Here is a 21,281-nt window from a genome sequence, read left to right as displayed (position 1 = left end):
TGCAAAAACTTTTATGCAGAGCAATTGAATGAACTACAAAAAACTATTTTTAATCAATAATTTAACACTCACATTAGTCTTCTCAATAATATTTATGGTTACAATAATTAAAACAATTGTGCAAAATTGCACCAATGATGATCTTGTAGACTGTAATGATAAATCTCAATATTTTGATCATTTTAATCATCTGTGGTGCAAAGTGCTTCATGCAACTAATTGCATCTGGAAGAATTTTACAATTAAAAAATGAAAGGTTTAAATTCACATCATGTTCATTTTTTTTAAGTTGAAACTTGTTCAAAATGAAAACAAGAATAGAAACGTAAAGCCCTGTAAATTGTTTGATGTGTTCGAAACATCATGATGAAAAACGAGCTTCAAGTCATCCGGTACTTTCTACATGAAGCTTCCTTTTGCCTTTAAAAAAAAAAACAATTCGCTTAAAAAGTTTTATTTATTTATTATTTGAATTTAAGCAAGAAAATGTGAAAGATTTTGTGTGGAAAGACCGTTTTAATGCACCTTTCCTTTCAGAACATCCACAAAAGTTGCTCTATTTTGCTTATTTTTAGAAATCTAAAAGAACTACATCAATCGTTGCATCATCAAGTGAAAAAAAAAAACAACACTGATGAGTGTGCATGTGATAAACATTTCAGTTGTGAAAGTTAGAAATTTCATGAAGACCTATGTGATGTATTTTGCACTCTCTCCTGACAGTTTCACTATGATGAACTGCTCGACTAAAGATGTGGACAGTTTCAATAGCTCAGACTGCTCGACTAAAGATGTAGACACCTTGACGCAGAAGCTGGACTTGGTGATTTACGTGCCTGTCTTGGTGTTCGGCTTGCCGTTAAACATCGCGGCGTTGGTGGTGTTCTGTCAGCTGCTCAGAAAATGGACAGAGTCCACTATCTACATGACCAACCTGGCTTTAATGGACCTGCTGTTGCTGCTGCAGTTGCCTTTCAAAATGCACGCAGCACACCATAAGTGGGCAGAAGACAAGATGTTATTTTGCTCCTTCCTGGAAAGTCTTTACTTTGTAGCTATGTATGGCAGCATTTACACAATTGCGTGCATAGCTATAGACCGGTATATCGCCATAAACCACCCATTTCGAGCCAAGCAGCTGCGTTCGAAAAAAAATGCCATGATTGTGTGCAGTTTCATCTGGGTGTTCGTCATGGCAGCAACTTCACCTATCTACACCTTCCGGGAGGAGAAACAGGGGAATTTCACCTGTTTCCATCGCTTCTCTAATAAGGGTTGGAGCACTGCAATAATCGTCTGCCTGGAGGTCTTTGGTTTCCTGTTACCCGCCGCGGTGCTGGTGGCTTGTTCCGTTCAGAGCGTCCGTACTCTCAATGCCTCAGACATCAGAGACCACAAGAGAAAAGCTGGTGTGAGAATCATCTACAGCGGCCTGGCTGCCTTCCTAGTGCCCTTCACTCCCTGTCACTTGGCCATACTCCTCCAGTATTTTGTCCGTAATTGCTATATTTCAGACTGCAAACAGAAACAGAACATTGCCCTCTTTATACAGGTGTCAATAAATATTGCAAACGTGACCTGCTGCCTGGACGCGCTATGCTACTATTTCATCGCCAAGGAAGTCCGATCCACCAAAGACACGCTTAAACTGTCCATCAGCAGAGCAAGAATCACCAGCAGCTCAGATGTCTGAGAAGTCACATTCAGTTTGTTAGACTTTCAGAATGTGTGTTAACGGATTTCCAGTCAAAGGAAATGTGTGGTCACACTAGCGAAATTCAGCGCAGCTCACATTCAAACTAAACAGCTTTCTGTTGGTCAATTCAGCAAATTCTCATGTAAACTTGAACCCATTGTGCCAGCGCTGATAGCCTTGTGTGCAGTGTGCTGACATATAGCGTTGTTGCGCTATGGGCGGATGTCCCGAGTTCGAATCCTGGTTTGAGGACCTTTCCTGATCCCATCCCCCCTCGCTCTCCCACTTCGCTTTCTGTTTCCTCTACACTGCTCTATCAGAAATAAAGGGAAAAGCTGAAAAAAAAAATCTTAAAAAAAAATGAACCCATTGCAAAATCTGCTTGGTGAAATCTTTCACCCTCACGAAGTTCCAGATTGTGCAGATTCCTAGGGAATTCGCCCATGAAAACACACCAAACAACGTAAATGTGACTGCACCTTAGACTTCAAGACATTATTTTGGACAGGTTCTTGAGGTTAATGGATGTTTGAATGGACATAAATGGACAAATTACTTCACTCGTTCCATTTAGTCACCCTAATGTCATTCCAAAACGGTTTGTTTCTTGTTTCTTTTTGAACATGAAGAAGATATTTTGAGAAGTTAGATGTTTTATTTTAGCCATACAAGGAAAGTCTGTTGGCTCCAATGATGTTCGGTTCCCAACAGTCTTTAAAACATCATCTTTTGTTTTTCATGTCATCTTTGTCTTGGGGGTCATGCATTGCAAGTAGTGCTGTCCAAAATAAGAGTTTGTGTTTACATAAAATATGTGTGTGTACTGTGTATATTTATCATGTATATATAAATTCACACGAAACATATATATCATAATATATATAACATAAATATATTAATTTATAAATGATATGAATATAAATATTAAAAAAGTATCTGAGTTACTTTTTCAAGTACGTAACACCAGTTACCCATTTGATAGACAGCTCTGCTGTTTTCATGTTGAGAGAAATCGGAAGTAGTGAAGAGGCATTATGTGCACTGTGTAAATATGATTGTTACTAAATGTGAACATGCATTTACTCATCTCACTTGCAGAAAAATATGATTCAGTATTTCTCAAAATAAATAAAAACAGTGAAATGCAAACTTAGAATATCACACAAACCTTCAATAATTAAATATGTTAAATAACAAAAATATCCTTTATGTCTTTGCTGCTGACATTCAATGATCCAATTCAACCGTACTAATAAGCAAAAATGGCTCTGGATAAACATACAATTTTTTTATAACATCTGCTACTGTACAGATGTGAATTTACATTTCCCTCCGCTTGAGGCTTATTTGTTACACTTTTGGTGTGAAAGGGCTTTTTTAATTTGCCAAAAATAAAACAAACAAGCAAGCTCAGCTCAGACAAAACGTAGCACAAAAGTAATGTAATGAAAAACTAATATAATTAGATACCTTTTTAGGAAGTAATGCAATATTGTAATGCATTACCAGCACTGCTTGTGTTTTGCAGAAGAAAGAAACTCATACAGGTTTGGAAGGACTTGAGGGTGAGTAAATTATAACAGGTTATCCATTTAATTTAAAAAAGTGTGCCAAATATGAGAAAACTGGCCTTTAGAAATGCGCAGTCCCAAAATTGGTCTAGATTGGCGTTTAAGATCAAGATCCAATTCCAGCCAATTCCATTTCATTTGTGAAACGTAAGTCTAACGTCCACAAGACCTTAGCCGCTGAGAAATGAGATATCTACCATTCCTTGAACCACATCCTTGACACTCTACCCTTCAAAGCTATGACAGCAGACACCCACACAAAGAGATAGCATCTGAGAGCATCTCTGATTGGCTAAAAATGGATGAGCTGCCCCCCGACCCATTTTTGCTGTTTTTGAGTCTAAGGCTATAAGAGAGAAAGGTGTGATTTCTCAAGACATATTATGTGGGGTATTTAAAATACTGTATTTAATAGAGTGCTGCAGGGATGATGTATTTTTGTAGGCCAAAAGACGGAAATGAGATTTAACACTTGAGCACTTTCGGTTCCATCCCCCTGAACAGGCTATTTGGTCAAATGGCTCAAATAAAGTTGGTGATTGACACAAGCTTAATATATTTTCTTCCTTTATTCTATGACTTCAAACAAATCAGAAATACATGTTTTAAAGCATTAACTTTAAATGGGAACACATGCCATTAAATGCCCTCATGTCAAAGTTTTTAAATGAAGAATAAAAGAGCTGTCAGAAGTTTAGTGATGGTCAAGTTGAAATCATGCGATTATGGTTATAGCCTATGTTTAGCTTTTTGCTTTCAGTGATTGTATTTAGGCTTTAAAATTCAAAGAAGGTATGCATTTGTGAAGAATGATAAGCTTTTGTTGATCACAGAGCTTATTTTCCGCAATAACCCGGAAGTCAATGGAAAAATCGCATTGAGGAAACCAAGGTGATGTGAACTTCCGAACTGGCCTACAAAAATATGTCACCATTGCAGTGTTCTTATATAATTTGAAATTAAACTGTGTCCGTCACATTTTCGAAGAATTTACGATCCTGCGATAAGGATTTTGCCTCAAAGACTCTGTATTTGTCTTTATCGCATGCAAGCACTGTCAACATGAAAAACTTGAGGTATTCATGCTCACACGCGATGGTCGTCTCACAAACCATCTCGAAACCTTCACAATGACTCACACATGTTTCTGATGCAACATTGGGTATGGCATTACTTACTTCATGATTACCTCTTTTGTTCTGTATTTTGCCTCATAAATCTGTGTATTAAAATATACTTGTGTAGACTTGTCTCACCTGTTTTTGAATTGTATATTAATAAAAGTGTGTATATTGTGAACAGGTTCCCCGATTTCCACAAGTTGTGGGTAAGAATGTGTGGGAACAGAGCCATGTGCCACTAGTTTCACTTAGTCAGATAGTGAGCGTCTTTTCATATCTGGATGTCAGCTGTCTGTTGACATGATATATGAAGTGTGCCAACCTCAGCATCCTCCTTAGTTAAATAGAACCGTGTGATAAACCGTTATGAACACAAGACGGCTTATTTGGGATGCACAAACATGTTTTACTCCGGCTTGTCAGGATAAAACTTGTTTAGAGTGAAACAGAAAATAAAAACCCCAGCTGTTTAAACCAACAGGAAAAGACTGGTGATCACAACACCTGCTTGTGGTGATGTGCTGTGGTATATGTTGTTGTTTAGTGCAATGGTAGTTAATCACAAATTACAAATTATAAAATTGTGATAATGAGTAAAAGATTAATACACGGGGGACCTACTTTCTTTCTACTGAAGTGTGTATTTGCATCTTCTCCACCTTGTTTCCTTTGTCTTTTTTCAATTGTCGCTCATACTCTGAATCAACTACATCCTTGACCACATGGCTCTTGATGCATTCTAACCTACTTTTCTGCATAGACTTGTTTTTCATGTGGGGACTAAAGTAGAATGAAAAGCTTGAAAGGAACATGTTTGAACAGTTGTTGTTTATGTGAATCATTGTGCTAAATTTTGTATCATCCTTCAATTATAATCATAATGCTTTGCCATGTGTTTGTAGGCTATGCTAGTTCCTTCTTTTAGTGATGTAAAATTAAAACTTTCTTCCGCCTACGACCAGCAGATGGCGCCAAAATAACATCCGAGCCCGAGCAAAATGAGAGCGATAAATGTATGTATAAATAAATAAATAAAAACAACTACAATACTAATTATTTTAAAATATAAATAAATAATATGTCTTCAACTTATTTATGTAGTAGCCTAAAAACGATATATTACTATAATGTGTAGTATATAACATAAAAAAAACAGATTTATGTTTACATTTTAGTCCAATTTTGAAATGCCTATTTTTTCCTCTAAATTAACTTGAAATACTAAAAACTAAAATTGTATTTAATATACAATTGCAATCGATACACAATTGCACTTCACAAATACAAACTCTTTCTGAAGATCCAGGACTTTATAAAAATTGCATCAATAACTGATCACTGGCATATTAAAAGTGACAATGTCAATATGTAATATAATATCTTTGAGTTCTATGACTTTTTTTTAACACAGCTATGTCATAATTATTCAACCCCTATTTAACATTGCTGTTTTTAGTCACTTATTTTTATGGTGGGGAACAAATTTGTCTTGAAACACAGCTAAACCTTTAGAAACTCTATTAGAAAACTGAAATGGCTTGAGCTGTTACACATAAATACAGTTAGCCCATGCATGTTCTGAAGGTGAATAGTTACATTACAAGTCAACAGAGCTCTCACAAAAGCTATAGAGAAGAAAAAAATGTATTACTTTAGAATGTCTAAGGCTAAATCAAGATTTCCAAGACATTAAAATACAAGCTGGCAGCCTTATTCCTTAAGATTTGTTGCACCAGAAAACCCCAAAAGGGTGTTGAAGAGAAAGCACATAAAATGTTTGATCAGAACAACTGAGGAAAAACCTGCAATGTACAGCCAAAGACTTTAAGACGACCTAATGAAAGGTGGAAAAACATTTCAATCCAGAGTATAAAATGACCACAAGAAAAGCATGACTTTCATGTTCTTGCCAAATGCCACTCTTGACCAAGTGGCACGACCATATAATGCTGACATAACATGCTAAAATTAATTTGGATAGACCTGTGGAGTTCTGGAAGAATGTTTTATGTCTGATGTGACCAAACTGGAACTTTTTGAACCCATGGATCAACGGTATGTCTGGTGCAAAAAATGCAAATCTTATGAGCAGAAGAACACCATCTCCACAGTCAAATATTGAGGTGGACCAGCCCTGTTATGGGGGTGTTTTTCTGTTGCAGGAAGAGGAAATCATGTCTGTATGAAAGACATGATTGATTCTTTAAAGTATCAGTACATTTTGAGGCATCACAAGATGCAGATACTGAAGCTGAGGATCAATAGACTACCCTGCAGGAAAATCATCCAAAAGTATACATCCAAATCTACTTATGCTTGGTTCAGGGTTCAGTCATAAAATCTCCTTGAGTGGTTTGTTCAATCTTCAGATTTAATTCTCATTGAAAATATTTGGTTGAATTCGAAGAAAGCAGTGGCAAAGTAAAAACGAGTAAATAATCAGTGATCTAAAAAAGCTTTTTCAGGTGAGGAATGGGCCAAGATTGAAGCACTTCCAAGCAGCATTTATAGGTGTTTATTAAACAATTCTCCACCATGACTTTTGGAGGTTGAATAATTTTGACCATGAACGTTTAGAGCCAGTTAGATTTTTTATTATTTTTCATCAACTTGCTTTCTCAGAATTACTCACATGTGTGTTAATAAACTTTCAGCATTTGCACTTTGCAGCATTTACAACCCTGGTGAAAAAACCAGCTAAAACCAGCCTAGGCTGGTTGGCTGGTTTTAGCTGGTCAACCAGCCTGGTTTTAGCTGGTCATAGCTGGGAGGCAGGCTGGTTTTAGAGGGGTTTTGGCCATTTTTCCAGCCTGGCCAGGCTGGTAAACCACCAGCTAAAACCAGCCTGGCCAGGCTGGGAGACCAGCTAAAACCAGCCATTTCCAGCTTAAACCAGCTAAGACCAGCCAACCAGCCTAGGCTGGTTTTAGCTGTTTTTTTTTCAGCAGGGAAGGTCCGTACTTCAAAGATAACCATCGTGTTTCAATGATATAACCTGATATAACGAAATCGTAATGTCATAGTCGTACTTTTGTAGTGTTTTCGTGTACAATTAATGTTCAGATACGTTAGTTGTAAGTATATTTACCTGTAGTACAGAGTTGTATACAATCTGTACGTCCTACATGCAGAACTTAAAAACCCTTAACGCTGCCAAACGATTTGCAGTTTGTTTGAATGGATCGTAAGAAAAAGTTCTCTTCACATCGCGCTATTTTTGTTCTCCGTCTTTTAAAGAATCTCCTCACATTTCAAACTGAGGTAAAACCGCGCCAAACGATCAGCGCGTGTAGGCTTGACAACTTCTGCAACATCGACCTCAAGAGGGCGCCACGACATCAACACTTTCCTGCAAGTGGGTAGTAAACACAACATGTAACAGCAGAATACTGAATGCTCTAGAACAATAAATCAAACAATATTTGACTAATTTATTTGAATTTATTCTTTTTTAAATGTAATAAAACATTTAAGTAAAAAAACAATACCGTTAGAATAAATGTTGTAAATATTACTAACATACATACAGCTAGATAACATAGCCTACATGCAGCTATATAATATAGCCTACATGCAGCTACATACATATAAAGTTTAACATAAAATGCCAAAAAAACACAAAACGTTATTGTTAACAAAATGTGCAACACGTTCATCCTGTTTGCTTTGAGCATCTCGTCTCCCCAACCCCTCCACCCACAGGACTTTCGAAAAGCACTTGTGTCTCTGCTTGTGCTGCTGAACTGACCTTTGTCGTCAAGACAATATCTGAGACTGTGGTGAGGCAAGCCAGCAATATGTTTATCGCTCTGCAGATGAACAATTGTGTGGTTGCAGCCTATTGTTAATTTGCAAAAAAAGTACTGCAAAAGAAAAAAAACAGCAGAAATACTTTATAGTTTATATATTTTGCAAATAGTTTGCATTCACAGTGACCATGCTGATGTCACCAAGCAACAGATTTTCATATTTTCTTTTTTGTTGCTTTATGTGACTTGTGAGTGATTACGATATGGTTTTATCTCCAACACTATCAGTGATGTTCAGACACTGAGATGATTTACTTGGAATTGCACTATTGTATTTCCCTCAGTACATGAAGGAGGACGTTTAATAAAGACTTAATTTAAGTCAAGGACCAGCACAAACCGGCCAAAACCAGCATCCCAGCACCAAAACACACACTGTAAAAAGTTTCCTCCAGTTTCAACTTAAAAACTTAAGTTTAGCAGCTGCCTTAAAATTTTAAGTTAAATCAACTTAAGTCATTTAAACTCACAAGTTAAATCAACTCATTTTTATTGAATTAAGTTGAAATGGCTTGTAGTTTTAAGCTGATTTAACTTAAAAACTTAAGGCAGCTGCTGTTTTTAAGTTGAATCTGGTGAAAACTTTTTGCAGTGTACCTAACCAGCATATGCATAATCAATTCATGTTTTGTTTCTGCTCTCTCAGAAAAAAGCTACAAAGCTTTCTCTGGGGCAGTGCAATGTAGTCCTGATTGCTTCATATATATTGTTTCTTCGTACAGTATTAGTGACATATTTCTTCTAAAGTTTTTTTGAGACAAAAAGTGTGAAGTTTGCATCCAACATGACCTTATTTAATTGGTTTGCATTTGACCACAAGTCAAAACATCTTCAACCCCCCGCAAGCAAAGTTTGCTCCTCTTAAATATCTGCATGCAAATGTAGTTCACTTACTAACACCTCCCACTGTTTCCTGTCACTAACAAGTGGAACTAAAAAAAAAAGGTACCTCACAGGAAAAAAAACAAAAAAACGTTACAGAGCCATTTCACATTTCGACAGAGCACTTCTCTTTAAGACGCCTTTGTCTTTTGGGAAAATGCCACCAAACAACACAGAAAACTGCAGCACATCTCATTTCAGATATCCACTTTTCACTTCCACCTACAGCATCGTGCTGCTCTTGGGTCTTCCTATGAACCTTTGGTCTCTTTGGATACTGGTTTGTCGGAATGGCTTGAAGAAATCCGTTCCGGTGATCTACATGGCCAACCTGGCCTTATCGGACCTACTTTTCACGCTTTCCTTGCCCTTTCGGATTTTCTACTTCGCCACAGGTAAATGGACGCTGGGAAACATGCTATGCATGATACCAGGGACCTTATTTGCTGTCAACATCTATTCCAGCTCCTTGTTTATCACGCTCATCAGCGTGGACCGGATGCTGGCCGTGGTGTATCCGCTGAGATCTCGACACTGGCGGACAGTACCGATGGCCTCTGTGTGTTGTGTGATGGTGTGGCTGATCATCATTGGATTGGCAGTGCCAACAGCCTTAAACCACCCTCAGAATATGGACAAAAACTGTAACGTGATGCGCTGTTTTGAGAAATACTCAGAAACAAACTGGAAGTACGGTTTCGTAATTCTCTGCTTTGTCACTTTCTTTGGTATTTTAATACCTTTCTGCATCATTCTGGGCTGTACGGTGGCAGTCGTGCGGCAGTTGAAAGGCTACAGCATGGCAACTTCCTCGTGCAACTCTGAGTTGAGCAAAAGCAAGATCGTGAAGCTCTTTCTGTCCAACTTGCTCATCTATGCTGTTTGTTTTATCCCATTTCACATTGCTTTTATTCTCTTTGGCTTGAAGAAACTTGATATCTTGCATGGAAATCCAACTCTTGAAGTTTACTTTAACCTACAAACTGTTACCATGTGCATGGCCAGCACAAACAGCTGTCTGGACCCCTTGATCTACTATTTCAGCACAAAGACTATTAAAGGCAGAGTGAGATGTGATTCTTCGTCCAAAACCGTGGGACTCGGCCTGGTCCAGAGCATGAGTTGGAATGGACAGTAAAGCACCATCCATCATTATCACATGTTGTTGAGGTAAACAAGATCTTTGTCTGAGAGGAAATGGTTATATAAAAAAAAACCAAGTCCTTAACCAAAAGCTGACTCACGCAAGGGTGCGTTGCAAGTCTCTGCTCGTGTGCATCGCGTGAAACGGTTGCAACTCTGTTTACCTAGCTATGACGTCCTAAACCGGGTGAAAAAGGGAAGAAGAGACCGAACGTTGAGCCAAAGTCGTTCATGACCTGCCAATGTGATATACTTTGTTCTGCAAAACTTGCATCAACTAAGCTGTTTATATTTGCTGAGAAGGGCAATAGCTACTGTAAAAAGTTTGGCCACTCCATTTGCCGCATTTCTAAAAGCATTACAGTTGTTTCGTTTGTCTATTTTCTGTTTTTGTGTCATACATCTAAACTGCATTTTTATTTCCCCTGATTGCACTTAAATTTTGCATAGTAGCCTAATATGTACGCACTTTTACTTTTGTGGCATGCATTATGTTTGTAGAAATAAACCATCCTTTTTGAGTTTAACCACTAGCTTCTCAAATAAGATCTGCATTATGATGATTCATTTAACGTCAAACAGGGTGTGAAAAAGTATAAAAACCTTCACACGCTTGCACAAAACTCAGAGGTTGGCATAAGGAAGTGAAAGTTTCAAGTCAACAGTGTTCAAGTCCACACCCTCTCCTGTTGTTTTACACGAGGACTTTTTTGTGATGTGGTTTGTGGGCCAAGTGTGCTGAAAGCTCACGTGTATGCGCTCATTTATCTGCAATGATAAACAGAGCGAGAATAGGGTTTCAACAGTTTATTGACGGATTTTTACAAGCCATTATTATTTACAAAGCAGCAGAATAGAGTGCATCAGTTTAAATGCCTCATTTATTCCAGATAAAACCAGTTGTTGCTACACAAGTATGTGGAAGAGGAACAAATACATATAAATGGTACAATTAGAAAAAGTGCAAGCGATATGAAATGAAAAATTCCACCATTATTCATGGAAGGACCGTACATAAAAAAAGGGAATAGGAACAGCAAAGAAAAGATTTCTGCATACCTGTGCAGAAAAATTCAGCTTTATCTTAAAGAGCAGCCTGTTCTTATCAGTATAGGTATACTGCGTTTAGAGATAACGAAACATTTCAAACCAACATCCGGTGGCTAGTTTTTCACCTTTTTCTACAAACTTTATTCACGTGTATATGAAAGAGCAACACAGAATATTTGAACATTAGAAACTGCTCAGATTACTACAAACAAACAAACAGATGTCGTCAAGTTAGGAAATCCAAGATAAGAAACTTATATTGCTTATGTCACGTTCAAAAACTCACGCTATGACTTAAAAAAAACAGGCTTAAAGTCATACATTTCTAAAATATGAGGTATACATCTTTTGGCATTGAAGACGATTTTCTAATACTGGATTTCGTAGCTAACCCGGAAAGAAATGAACGACATTTTCAAACAAATGAAACACCACAAAAACCAGCCTACACAAACCGAGGCTTTACAGAGAAACAAAAAACCCCCGAAAACGCAAATCACTCGTCAGTGCATGCCAGACGTCGGAGACTAATCTCACAGTTATATTTGAGGAAACTTCCCCACTGAAAAAAAATAAATAAATACATAACCTGAGAGTGAAATAAAACTACAATCCAGACGATGTGCTTTATAATATGCAAATCAAAATCTAATTCAGACAAAGACAAAAAGAACAACAACAAAAAAAACTACAAAAGTAATTACAGTTTATCCTTGGAAAAATCGAACTGACAAACAAATAATGGCATTATCTAACATTATGTACAGGTTTATCATGCTGATAAAGTGCTGTTAAGCTGGACAGATGGGGAGGGGTCGGTTTTGGGTTTTGCTCAGTAGAGTTGAGAAGAGGGAAGGGAAACTACAGCAGGAGCCGGTCGCAAATCTTCGTCTCCACGACAAACGTGTTCTCGAAGTGTCGGATGCTGTGGCAGTTTCTGGTCTCCCTCTTATCGACGCCTGAGGAACAAACAGATTAGAGTCGGGTTAAACAAGAATGCTCATTTTTATGTAGCATTGTGTTAAATATCACAGTTACATATGTTGGTATTCAAAAGTTTTTGGTCAGTAAAACTGGCCATCTTTTTTTTTTTTTTTTTTTTTTTTTTTTTAAGTAAGTCTGCATTTATTAAAATCCAAAAATACAGTAAAATCAGTAATATTGTGAAATATTATCATAATTTAACTACTTTCTATTTAAATATAGTTTAAAATGTAATTTATTCCTGTGATGCAAAGCTGAACTTTCAGCATTATTACTCCATTCTTCAATGTCACATGATCCTTAAGAAATTATTCTAATATGCTGATTTGGACACATTTTATTATTATTAGCATTCTGTTTAAAACAGTTGTGCTGCTTAACATATTTGTGGAAACTGTGATACATTTAATGTAAGATTATTTGATGACTAGAACGTTCTAAAGAAGAGCATTTATTTAAGACAAGAAATCATTTGTAAGATTATAATGTCTTCACAGTCAGTTTTGACCAGTTTATCCTTTTTGCACCGCCTGGTTCTGCAATTATTTTACACTAGCATTCAAAAAATGTTTTAGAAGTCTCTTATGCTGACCAAGTCTGCATTTATTCCATTAAAAATGCAGTAATATTGTGAAATATTTTTATGATTTAAAATAACTGCTTTCTATTTAAATATATTTTAAAATGTAATTTATTCCTGTGATGCAAAGCTGCATTTTCAGCATCATTACTTCAGTCTTTAGTGTCACACAAACATTCAGAAATCATTCTAATACACTGATTTGTAAACTTTTTTTATTAATAATGATGAAAACACTTGTAGTGTTTAAAATATTTGTATGGAATATGAAAACTGTGATACATTTCATAGTATGATTATTTGATGAATAGAAAGTTCTAAAGAACAGCATTTATTTAAAAAATAAATCATTTGTAACATTATGTCTTCACTGTCATTTTATCAGTTTAATGCATTCTTTTTGCACTGCTTGGTTCAGCAAGTATTTTACACTACCATTCAGAAGTTAATTTTTTTGTAATGTTTTGTAGTCTCTTATGCTGACCAAGTCTGCATTTATTTAATTAAAAATGCAGTAAAAGCAGTTATATTGTGAATATTATGATTTAAAATAACAGTTTTCCATGTGAATATATTTTAAAATGTAATTTATTCCTGTGCTGCAAAGTGTCACATGATCATTCAGAAATCTTTCTAATACGCTGAATTGCAAACAGTTTTATTAAACAGTTTATTGTTTTATTAATAATGTTGAAAACACTTGTAGTGCTTAAAATATTTGTGGGAACTCTGATTACGATTATTTGATGAATAGAAAGTTCTAAAGAACAGCATTCATTTGAAAAACAAATCATTTGTAACATTGTCATTTTTAATCAATTCAATGCATTCTTGTTAAATAAGTGTTGATTTCATTCAATAAAATGAAACAAGATTAAATAAAATGAACCTCAAACCTTTGAAACTTGTGAAAGTAAACTACCATTCAATTTAGCTAAATTACTAACATCCCAAAAATTTCGACCCATAACCCCGAACAGAGATCCACTTAATCAAAGAAAACTTTTCATTTAAATGGGGACTTGGAAAAAGAATTATAGCTATAGTGACTTTCTGTAAGTTAACTAGGTGTGTTACCCGACTACATAACTCGCAACCCACTCAACGCCTACCCTTATCATTTTATTTCTAAATTACAATTATTTTTTGTTTCAAACTCAATGTTTTAAGGCTCGATTCATCTCGAAGCTGATCGTTTAGGTCATAGACTTCCCAACTGAAAAATTAAATTTGGAGAAGTAGAACTAGGTGGTGGTCACACTCTTGGTGTGGCACAAGTGTCGTAAGTCAAGTTCTATTTCCTGTAGCTACCCAGACACCATCTGCGCACGGATGAGTGAGAGGAAGTCCTTAAGGAGCCAAGCTACGGCACCCACACCTCAGCCTCTGCATTGCATCACACCACAGAGAGATGCCCTCTGATCCAAACGACAACTCCCACAATGCATCAGTGTCTGACGTGCATCACATCCCCCTCTGTGTGGTTTTCTAACTGGAGACGTTCTGTGTACTCCACAATCGTGAGTCACACTTACACACCTACGCGCGCACGCATTAATCAGGATGAAGATCGGTGTCAGCGTGCTACACGCACCAGACTGAAAGTACGCAGCACATGCCCAGATCGGCCTGAATGCAATATTTAACATTAGACTACAGCACTCTGACTCATAAAAGAGGAAGATGTTGCTGTGCTATCAGCAACAGTTAAAGTGTCTGATTTTCGCAAGATAACTGGGTGGATAGAGAAAAAACCAAAAACAGGAACTAAATGAGCTGGCAGAAAACCACAGACACATCTGTGTGTGCAGGTTCCAGTAACAAATAATGTGTGAAAGATGATGGAACAAACGATTACATGTTCTCTACTTTTACAATTTAAATGTAACTGTTCTCTGTTTGAATAGATTTTAAAAGGTAATTTGTTCCCATTATGCAAAGCAAAGCTGAAATTATTTGAATATGCTGTTTTGCTGCTCAAGAAACATTTCTTTTAATCTTCAAATGTTGAAAACGTAATATTCTGAAACTGTGAATCAAAAGTTTTAATACCTCTATTTACAAGGATGGACTAACATGTAACAGTAAAGACATGATTTTACAAAAAGACTTCAAATAAATGCTGTTCTTTGAATTTCTGATCATTTCATCATTTTTTTTTAGTCTAAACATTACAAATCTTATTTGTTTCAGTATTCAACTCACGTCTTTGGCCACTACGGCGTCTCAGTCTGTAGGTTTCTTTTCCGTAACAGAGCCGGTGGATGAAGGGACCCAGCTGACGCATGTTTCTGACGCGGCCCGTCACCACCATCTCTTCCTGAATGATGTAGGTCTGGGGCAAATACGTTCCCCGCTGCCAAAACACAAATGCATACTAATGGTCACATGGGGTTACGGGCTTCATTCCATCAATGCTGACACACTGGTTATGACGAATCAAACAGATTCGAAATCTGTGTGTCGCCTCAGCTAGGAAAGTGACAAATTCCTTTTAGGGTTTGCATGCATTCATTCATTAACTGAATAAATTAATAATACTACTACTTATAATAATAAGTTAGAAAATTAAATTCTAGACCAAATGTAATTTAACTTAGTAAATTAGAAACTAAAAATAAAGAATTATAATATGCGACCTTTGACCACAAAACCAGTCTTAAGTAGCTTAAGTATATTTGTAGCAATAACCAAAAATACATTGCATGGGTCAAAATGATTGATTCTTCTTTTACGCCAAAAATCATTAAGATATTAAGTTAAGATCATGTTCCATGAAGATATTTTGTAAATTTTCTACTCAAACTTATTTTTTGATTAGTAATATGCCTGGCTAAGAACGTCATTTAGACAGTTTTAAAGGCGATTTTCTCAATATTTAGATTTTTTTTGCACTCTAGGATTACAGATTTTCAAATAGTTGTATCTCAGCCAAATAAATATGAAAGCTCAATGGAAAGCTTATTTATTCAGCTTTCAGATGATGTATAAATCTCAATTAAAAAAAAAATTGACCCTTATGACTGGTTTTGTGGTCCAGTGTCAAGATATACTAAAATCTTCCCATGACTTCACCATTACCCTAAAACTTTTTTTCCATGACCATGGGAATACTGTTTATCAACAGTTGATTTCTGAAGGTACAGTTCTACCTTCATTCATAAAGTACTTAATGTTTCTCATTTCAGAAACAAAGGCGGCACATCAAACAAGTGACTCACGGACTGAGACCTTTTGTTCATGGGTTACATAAAACTTTATGCAATCTGTTACCTTGACATTGACAAGCAGCTCCCACAGGTTCCTGGGCGGCATGACGATTGTCGTGTTGAGCTCAATAACGTAGCACTTATCCAACGCAATATCGTAGTAAGCTGTGAGTCCCTGTGGTAACGAGAAAGGACAACACCTCCGTTAATAACGACTCGAGAATCAAATCAAAAAATTATGTGTGTGATTTGTTAAAGTTCAATATATCCACCCTTAAAATTTGAACTCAGTTTAAAATGAATACTTTTTCTCAGCAAGGATGCATTAAATTAATCAAAAGCGACAGTAGCAAGACTGTGAAAATCACATCAGGGTTTCCACAGAAATATTTGATGATAATAATAATATATAGCATTTTAGAATGATTTCTGAAAGATCATGTGACATTGAAGACTGAAGTAATGCTGGAAATTCAGCTTTGCTCAAAAGAATATTTTACATTTTAAAATATATTCAAATACAAAACAAGTCTTTCAAATCCTAATAATATTTCACAATATGGCTTCTATGGTTTCTAATGCACTTTTGGTGACTTGAATGGAGTTGGAAGAACTAAATGTTCTGCTTTTTACCAGACTGACATTTTCATGGAGTTATAGCTTCCGAGAACTTGTCTTTCACAGAAACATTTGCATGTACTCCTGTGCCTGGCACATTGCGCTGCATATTAAACAATGATTTCCGCAGACAAAAGGTTTCCTTAGAGATGGTTCACAGTCCATCTGGGGGAGCCGTGATGACTAACACCATCTTTTGTACAGCCAGAGAACTAGAAGAAACTGTACCCAGAACTAAATGGGCAGAACTTCACTTGCTCAAGTGCTTCTAGGAAAGATCCTCACCCTGTGAAAGTCATGAATGATATCAGCTGGGTCACCGCTTCCAAAATCAGGCACTGGCACGCTGATCTGCTCGTAGTTGTCCTCCAGGTAGATGCCGACGTTCTCCTCTAGCTCCTGCCGCCCGAGTAACGGGGCGAACAAGGGGTCCTCGTAAATCACCCGACAGTGGAACAAACTGTCCTCTGGGATCTGGAGAAAGAAAGCAGAGCGCTTCAATAGAGGGCACTTGAACTAGTGAAGGGAAGACTGAGTGAAAGATCCAGCAAGGTGTTGCTATGGCGATCGCTATGGCAATGAACTTTAATAGGCCTGTTTGTGAATAAAAGATGATGAACGGATTCAATGACGTCTAGCGTCTTACCTGGGGGCTGAAGTAGTATCTGTACAGGCATACAGACGCCATGATCAAGCCTGACAGGAAGATCACCAAACCGAGCACCACGCACCAAAGGCCACTAAAGGGAGACTTCTTAGATCTGACCGGAAGCACCAACTCATCCTGCTGGGAAACACAAAACAACTTCAATTAGTTTTATGAATTCAAAACAATTGGGACAGTTTTCATTGATGTAAAAAAATAAAAAAAAATAAAAACTCCACACCTGTATGACTTTTTTTCTTCTGTGGAGCACAAAAGAAGATATTTGGCAACCAAATAAACTATGGAAGTCAATGGGACCCAAAATTACTCCACAGAAGAAAAGACTTGCATATATGTTTGGACTGACATGAATTTTCATTTTCCCTTTTAAATCTAAATATATATCACTTGATCTACATAACCAAATTGTGCAAGCTGACACAAATTGCATTGCAAAAAAATACTTTATTCAGTATTTTTGTGTTGTTGAATTTTGACACATTTCCCAGAAATAAAGACTTAATATCTTATGTCATTTTCCTTCTTGAGTCAACCTTGATTTAATTTTTTTTTTTGTAATGGAAAAACAAAAAATACTAAGAAATGTATACCCCACTGACATTTATATATATTTTTTAGCATAAACACACTTAATTTTTTTTTTTTTATATATATAAAACAAGACTTAAAATCTTAAAATCTTTTAAGCATAATCTCAGTAGATTTTGAGTACAGCTTGATTTAAAAAAAAAGTTTAAATATTAGTAATGAAAAACAAGACAAATCCACTAAGAAAATTCTTACCCCACTGACATTTTTTTTTGTATAAACTCACTTAATTTAAATATTTTTTTCAGAAAATAAGACATTTTTGAGTACATTTCATTTTAAAAAATTTGAGATATTACTAATAAAAAAAAGACAAAAACACCAACTACTTTATTTTTTTAGCATAAAATTACTTCATTTTAATATTTTTTTTTCAGAAAACAAGACTTAATTTTTTTAAAATCTTTTAAGCATAAGCTCAGCGCATTTTTATTTGATTTTGAGTACAGCTTGATTTAAGAATTGTTAGATGTTAGAAATGGAAAAACAAGTCAAAAAAACACTAAGAAAATTCTTACGCCACTGACATTTCTTTTTAAGCATAAACTCACTTAATTTAAAAAAAATTTTTTACAAAAGAAGACTTAAAATCTTAAAATATTTTAAGCAGAAGTTCAGCACATTTTGTTTTGATTTGAGTACAGATTGATTTAAGCATTTTTAGATATACCACTAAGAAAATTCTTACCCCACTGACTTATTTATTTTCATGAACGCACTTAATTTGAAAAAAACAAAACAAAAAAAAACAAAAAAATTAAAAAGTGAGACTTTAAATCTTAAAAGCCTCTTTCCTTCTCTTGGTTGAGAATTTATAGATATTCCTAATGAGAAGCAGGACAGAAATACTTAGCAAGAAAATCATTTTCTGCAGTGCATTACTTTCAGCCAAGAAATTAGTCATGGCAGCGTCTCAAGACGTCAGGTGGCGTGAGCAATCCATCCGCCTCCAGTCTCTCAGAGACGCTGGTGCCGAGGACACCAGCTCGGATCGGCCCACGCAGGCTCTGGATCATCGTGAATCAAACAGACTTGCTGACAGAGCTACTATCTCCTCTTGGCAGAGTGATATTTTTAGGCACGTACTGTACTTCCACGCTCCTTATTTGTACAGGAGTTCCTATCTACGTAGGGAGGACACACAGTAGCAGCGGGTAGGAGACAGTGTGTGGGTACCAGGCTGAAAATAACAGCACTAGTATCAGATTAGATGAATCCACGTCATTTTCACTCTAGTAGAGAAAATGAATGCAGGCACATGAGGTCGAAATGAAAAAGGTGACGCACAAGAGAAGGGAACGTTCTGAGTCGCCCACAAATGTCCTACTTCATAATTTTACTCTATAGCTGAATTCTAATAAATGGACTTTATTTGACTATTTGGCTTTACAGTTAAATGCACATTAACAGCTTCCAGTGACTCTGAACTCATGCATTCTCAGAAATGAGAAAATGATTAAATCTGCTGTCAGCATCATATTCCTGAGAGCCGATTACAGTACTCAGACAAAAAAGACGGATGTCAGGCATCCATTTTGTCAAGGCAAAGATCCCGTTTCACCCCGGCTGGCAGGATCAAGCGTGTGCCTGTTCGCCTCGGAGCGGGTACGGAGTGTTCCAGGCGCATCAAAACAAAAGGATGCAGTCATTTGCACTGTTACAGCTCCACTCAAGTGGTGATAAAGGGTTTTGCAGTTGAACAACTACTTGCATGGGAACAAATAGCAAGCGTCCATGGAAAGGACACACATAGACACACACCAATGCAGCTCAAGCCGATTTGTTCAGCACTAATCTGCAGTGGCGGGCACACGCTGAGGGATGATGTAATGTCATCCTGCTGTGCATCTTAATACTGCCTCAGCTGTAAACCAATGCAGAACTGCAGGTGCAAGCCTGCCAAAGTTTATCAAATATACTTTTATATTAATATATTCATAAGTCTGAGTTGTTTAGTTAGGACTTAAAATTTCCTGATACTTATCAGACTGCAATAATAAAATAAAGACAGAAACTGATGCATTCTTAGAAGTAAGAAAATTGTTGAATTGTTGAAAATCTGCTGTCAGCATCATGTTTCAGTATTTTTTTCTGTGCATCTCAATACTGCCTCACACCTAATAAGTGCAATTCATTTTTAAACTATTTTTACTTCAAACTTGCACAAGCTTGCCAAAGTGAATAATAATATTTAATAGAATAATAATCATTTTTATTATTAAACTAAATTAATAATGTAATAAATGTATATATTACATTGTATACACATTACAGTTAAAGACATAATGGCACTATTAAAGTTAAAATATTAAAATGCAATGATAATTTTTCTTAAGCATAAGTTAAGTATAAATATAAATTTAAAAAAATCTTTTTGCATTCTTGCTTTCGTTATTGCCTGGAGGTTCATGACAAAACAAAGGATGGTTTCACAGCAGACAATAAAACAATAGACAATAATGGGTTTTAAATAGGAAGCTGTAACTCACGTGAGAGTAAGGCATTTGAATTTCCTCTTTGTCTCCATCGTTCTCCTTTTCTGGCTTCTGTACAGTTACTTGCTGGAAAGATATCTTCACCATTTTTGACGCTTCTTCTTAGTGTTCTGCGGTTAGGACGTCCTGCAGTGACTGACCACCAAGGACGGTTCTGAGCTGTGAATGAATCGCTCGACAGAGGGCGAACTTAAAGAGGATTCCCTCGCTTCCGGCACACTTCAAAGTAAGAGCCCACCAATCGGCGTCTATTTTCTAAAATTAGTATCACTTACAATTTTCTCAATAAAAAAAAGCCTTGGCTGTTAACCCGTTCAGATCCGAATTATGTTCCGATGTGCAAGAATTACAATGTTTTATTTCACAACTATAGATAATAATCATATGGGGAAAAAATCAGTTTGATCTTTTAAAACACACACTGAGCGTCCAACAATCCATCCATTCTTTTAAGATTTTCATTATGCCTATATAATGAAATTATGCATTTTGTTTATATTTTTTAAGATACCGAGTGTTAGTATAGTCTACACAATGCCTATTTGCCTAATGTAAAAGAAAAAAAACATCCTGCGCAATAAATGTAACTCTTCAATATGATATTATTTGTTTCGATTTAAATATTTAAATTATGATGTTTTGCATTATTACGCATTGATGTAATAATATTTTAATTGCATTATTAGTGCATATTCAAGATAAAAATCTAATCTAATAATAATTTGCATAACAATAATGGCGAAAAATCTTAATGTGCCAAGTTCATTTATCAAATTAATAACTTTGAATGATAAAAAGATTATCTTGTCATGAATGTTATTTTATATGAACAAAAACTTATTTTTTTTTAATTCAAGTGATACTTTAA

General features: G+C 36.1%; 2 protein-coding genes across 3 annotated transcripts; one reads left to right on the top strand and one right to left on the bottom strand.

Moving 5' to 3' along the window:
* The first annotated feature begins 730 nt into the window (after window positions 1–730).
* On the top strand, window positions 731–10,749 carry LOC141344451 (uncharacterized). Its single transcript, XM_073849348.1, has 4 exons — window positions 731–1,687; window positions 7,626–7,743; window positions 8,091–8,172; window positions 9,200–10,749. The coding sequence occupies exons 1-4, from the start codon at window positions 731–733 to the stop codon at window positions 10,215–10,217; spliced, it is 2,175 nt and encodes a 724-aa protein (XP_073705449.1). The 3' UTR covers window positions 10,218–10,749.
* A 267-nt stretch (window positions 10,750–11,016) lies between these two features.
* Window positions 11,017–20,581, bottom strand: itm2cb (integral membrane protein 2Cb). 2 transcript variants are annotated; one of them, XM_073848860.1, is made up of 6 exons: window positions 20,408–20,581; window positions 17,310–17,450; window positions 16,949–17,137; window positions 16,110–16,220; window positions 15,042–15,192; window positions 11,017–12,231 (listed from the first exon to the last, which is right to left on the bottom strand). In XM_073848860.1, the coding sequence occupies exons 1-6, from the start codon at window positions 20,498–20,500 to the stop codon at window positions 12,134–12,136; spliced, it is 783 nt and encodes a 260-aa protein (XP_073704961.1). In that variant the 5' UTR covers window positions 20,501–20,581; the 3' UTR covers window positions 11,017–12,133. The 2 variants fall into 2 exon arrangements, with proteins under 2 accessions (XP_073704961.1, XP_073704962.1); XM_073848861.1 differs by having other exon boundaries at window positions 17,310–17,447.
* Window positions 20,582–21,281: the final 700 nt, after the last annotated feature.

This window comes from Garra rufa, chromosome 10 (genome assembly GCF_049309525.1).
Source record: "Garra rufa chromosome 10, GarRuf1.0, whole genome shotgun sequence".
Lineage (NCBI taxonomy): Eukaryota > Metazoa > Chordata > Actinopteri > Cypriniformes > Cyprinidae > Garra > Garra rufa.
The sequence above is the reverse complement of the archived record's forward strand: the minus strand, read 5'-3'. Positions and strand labels throughout refer to the sequence as shown.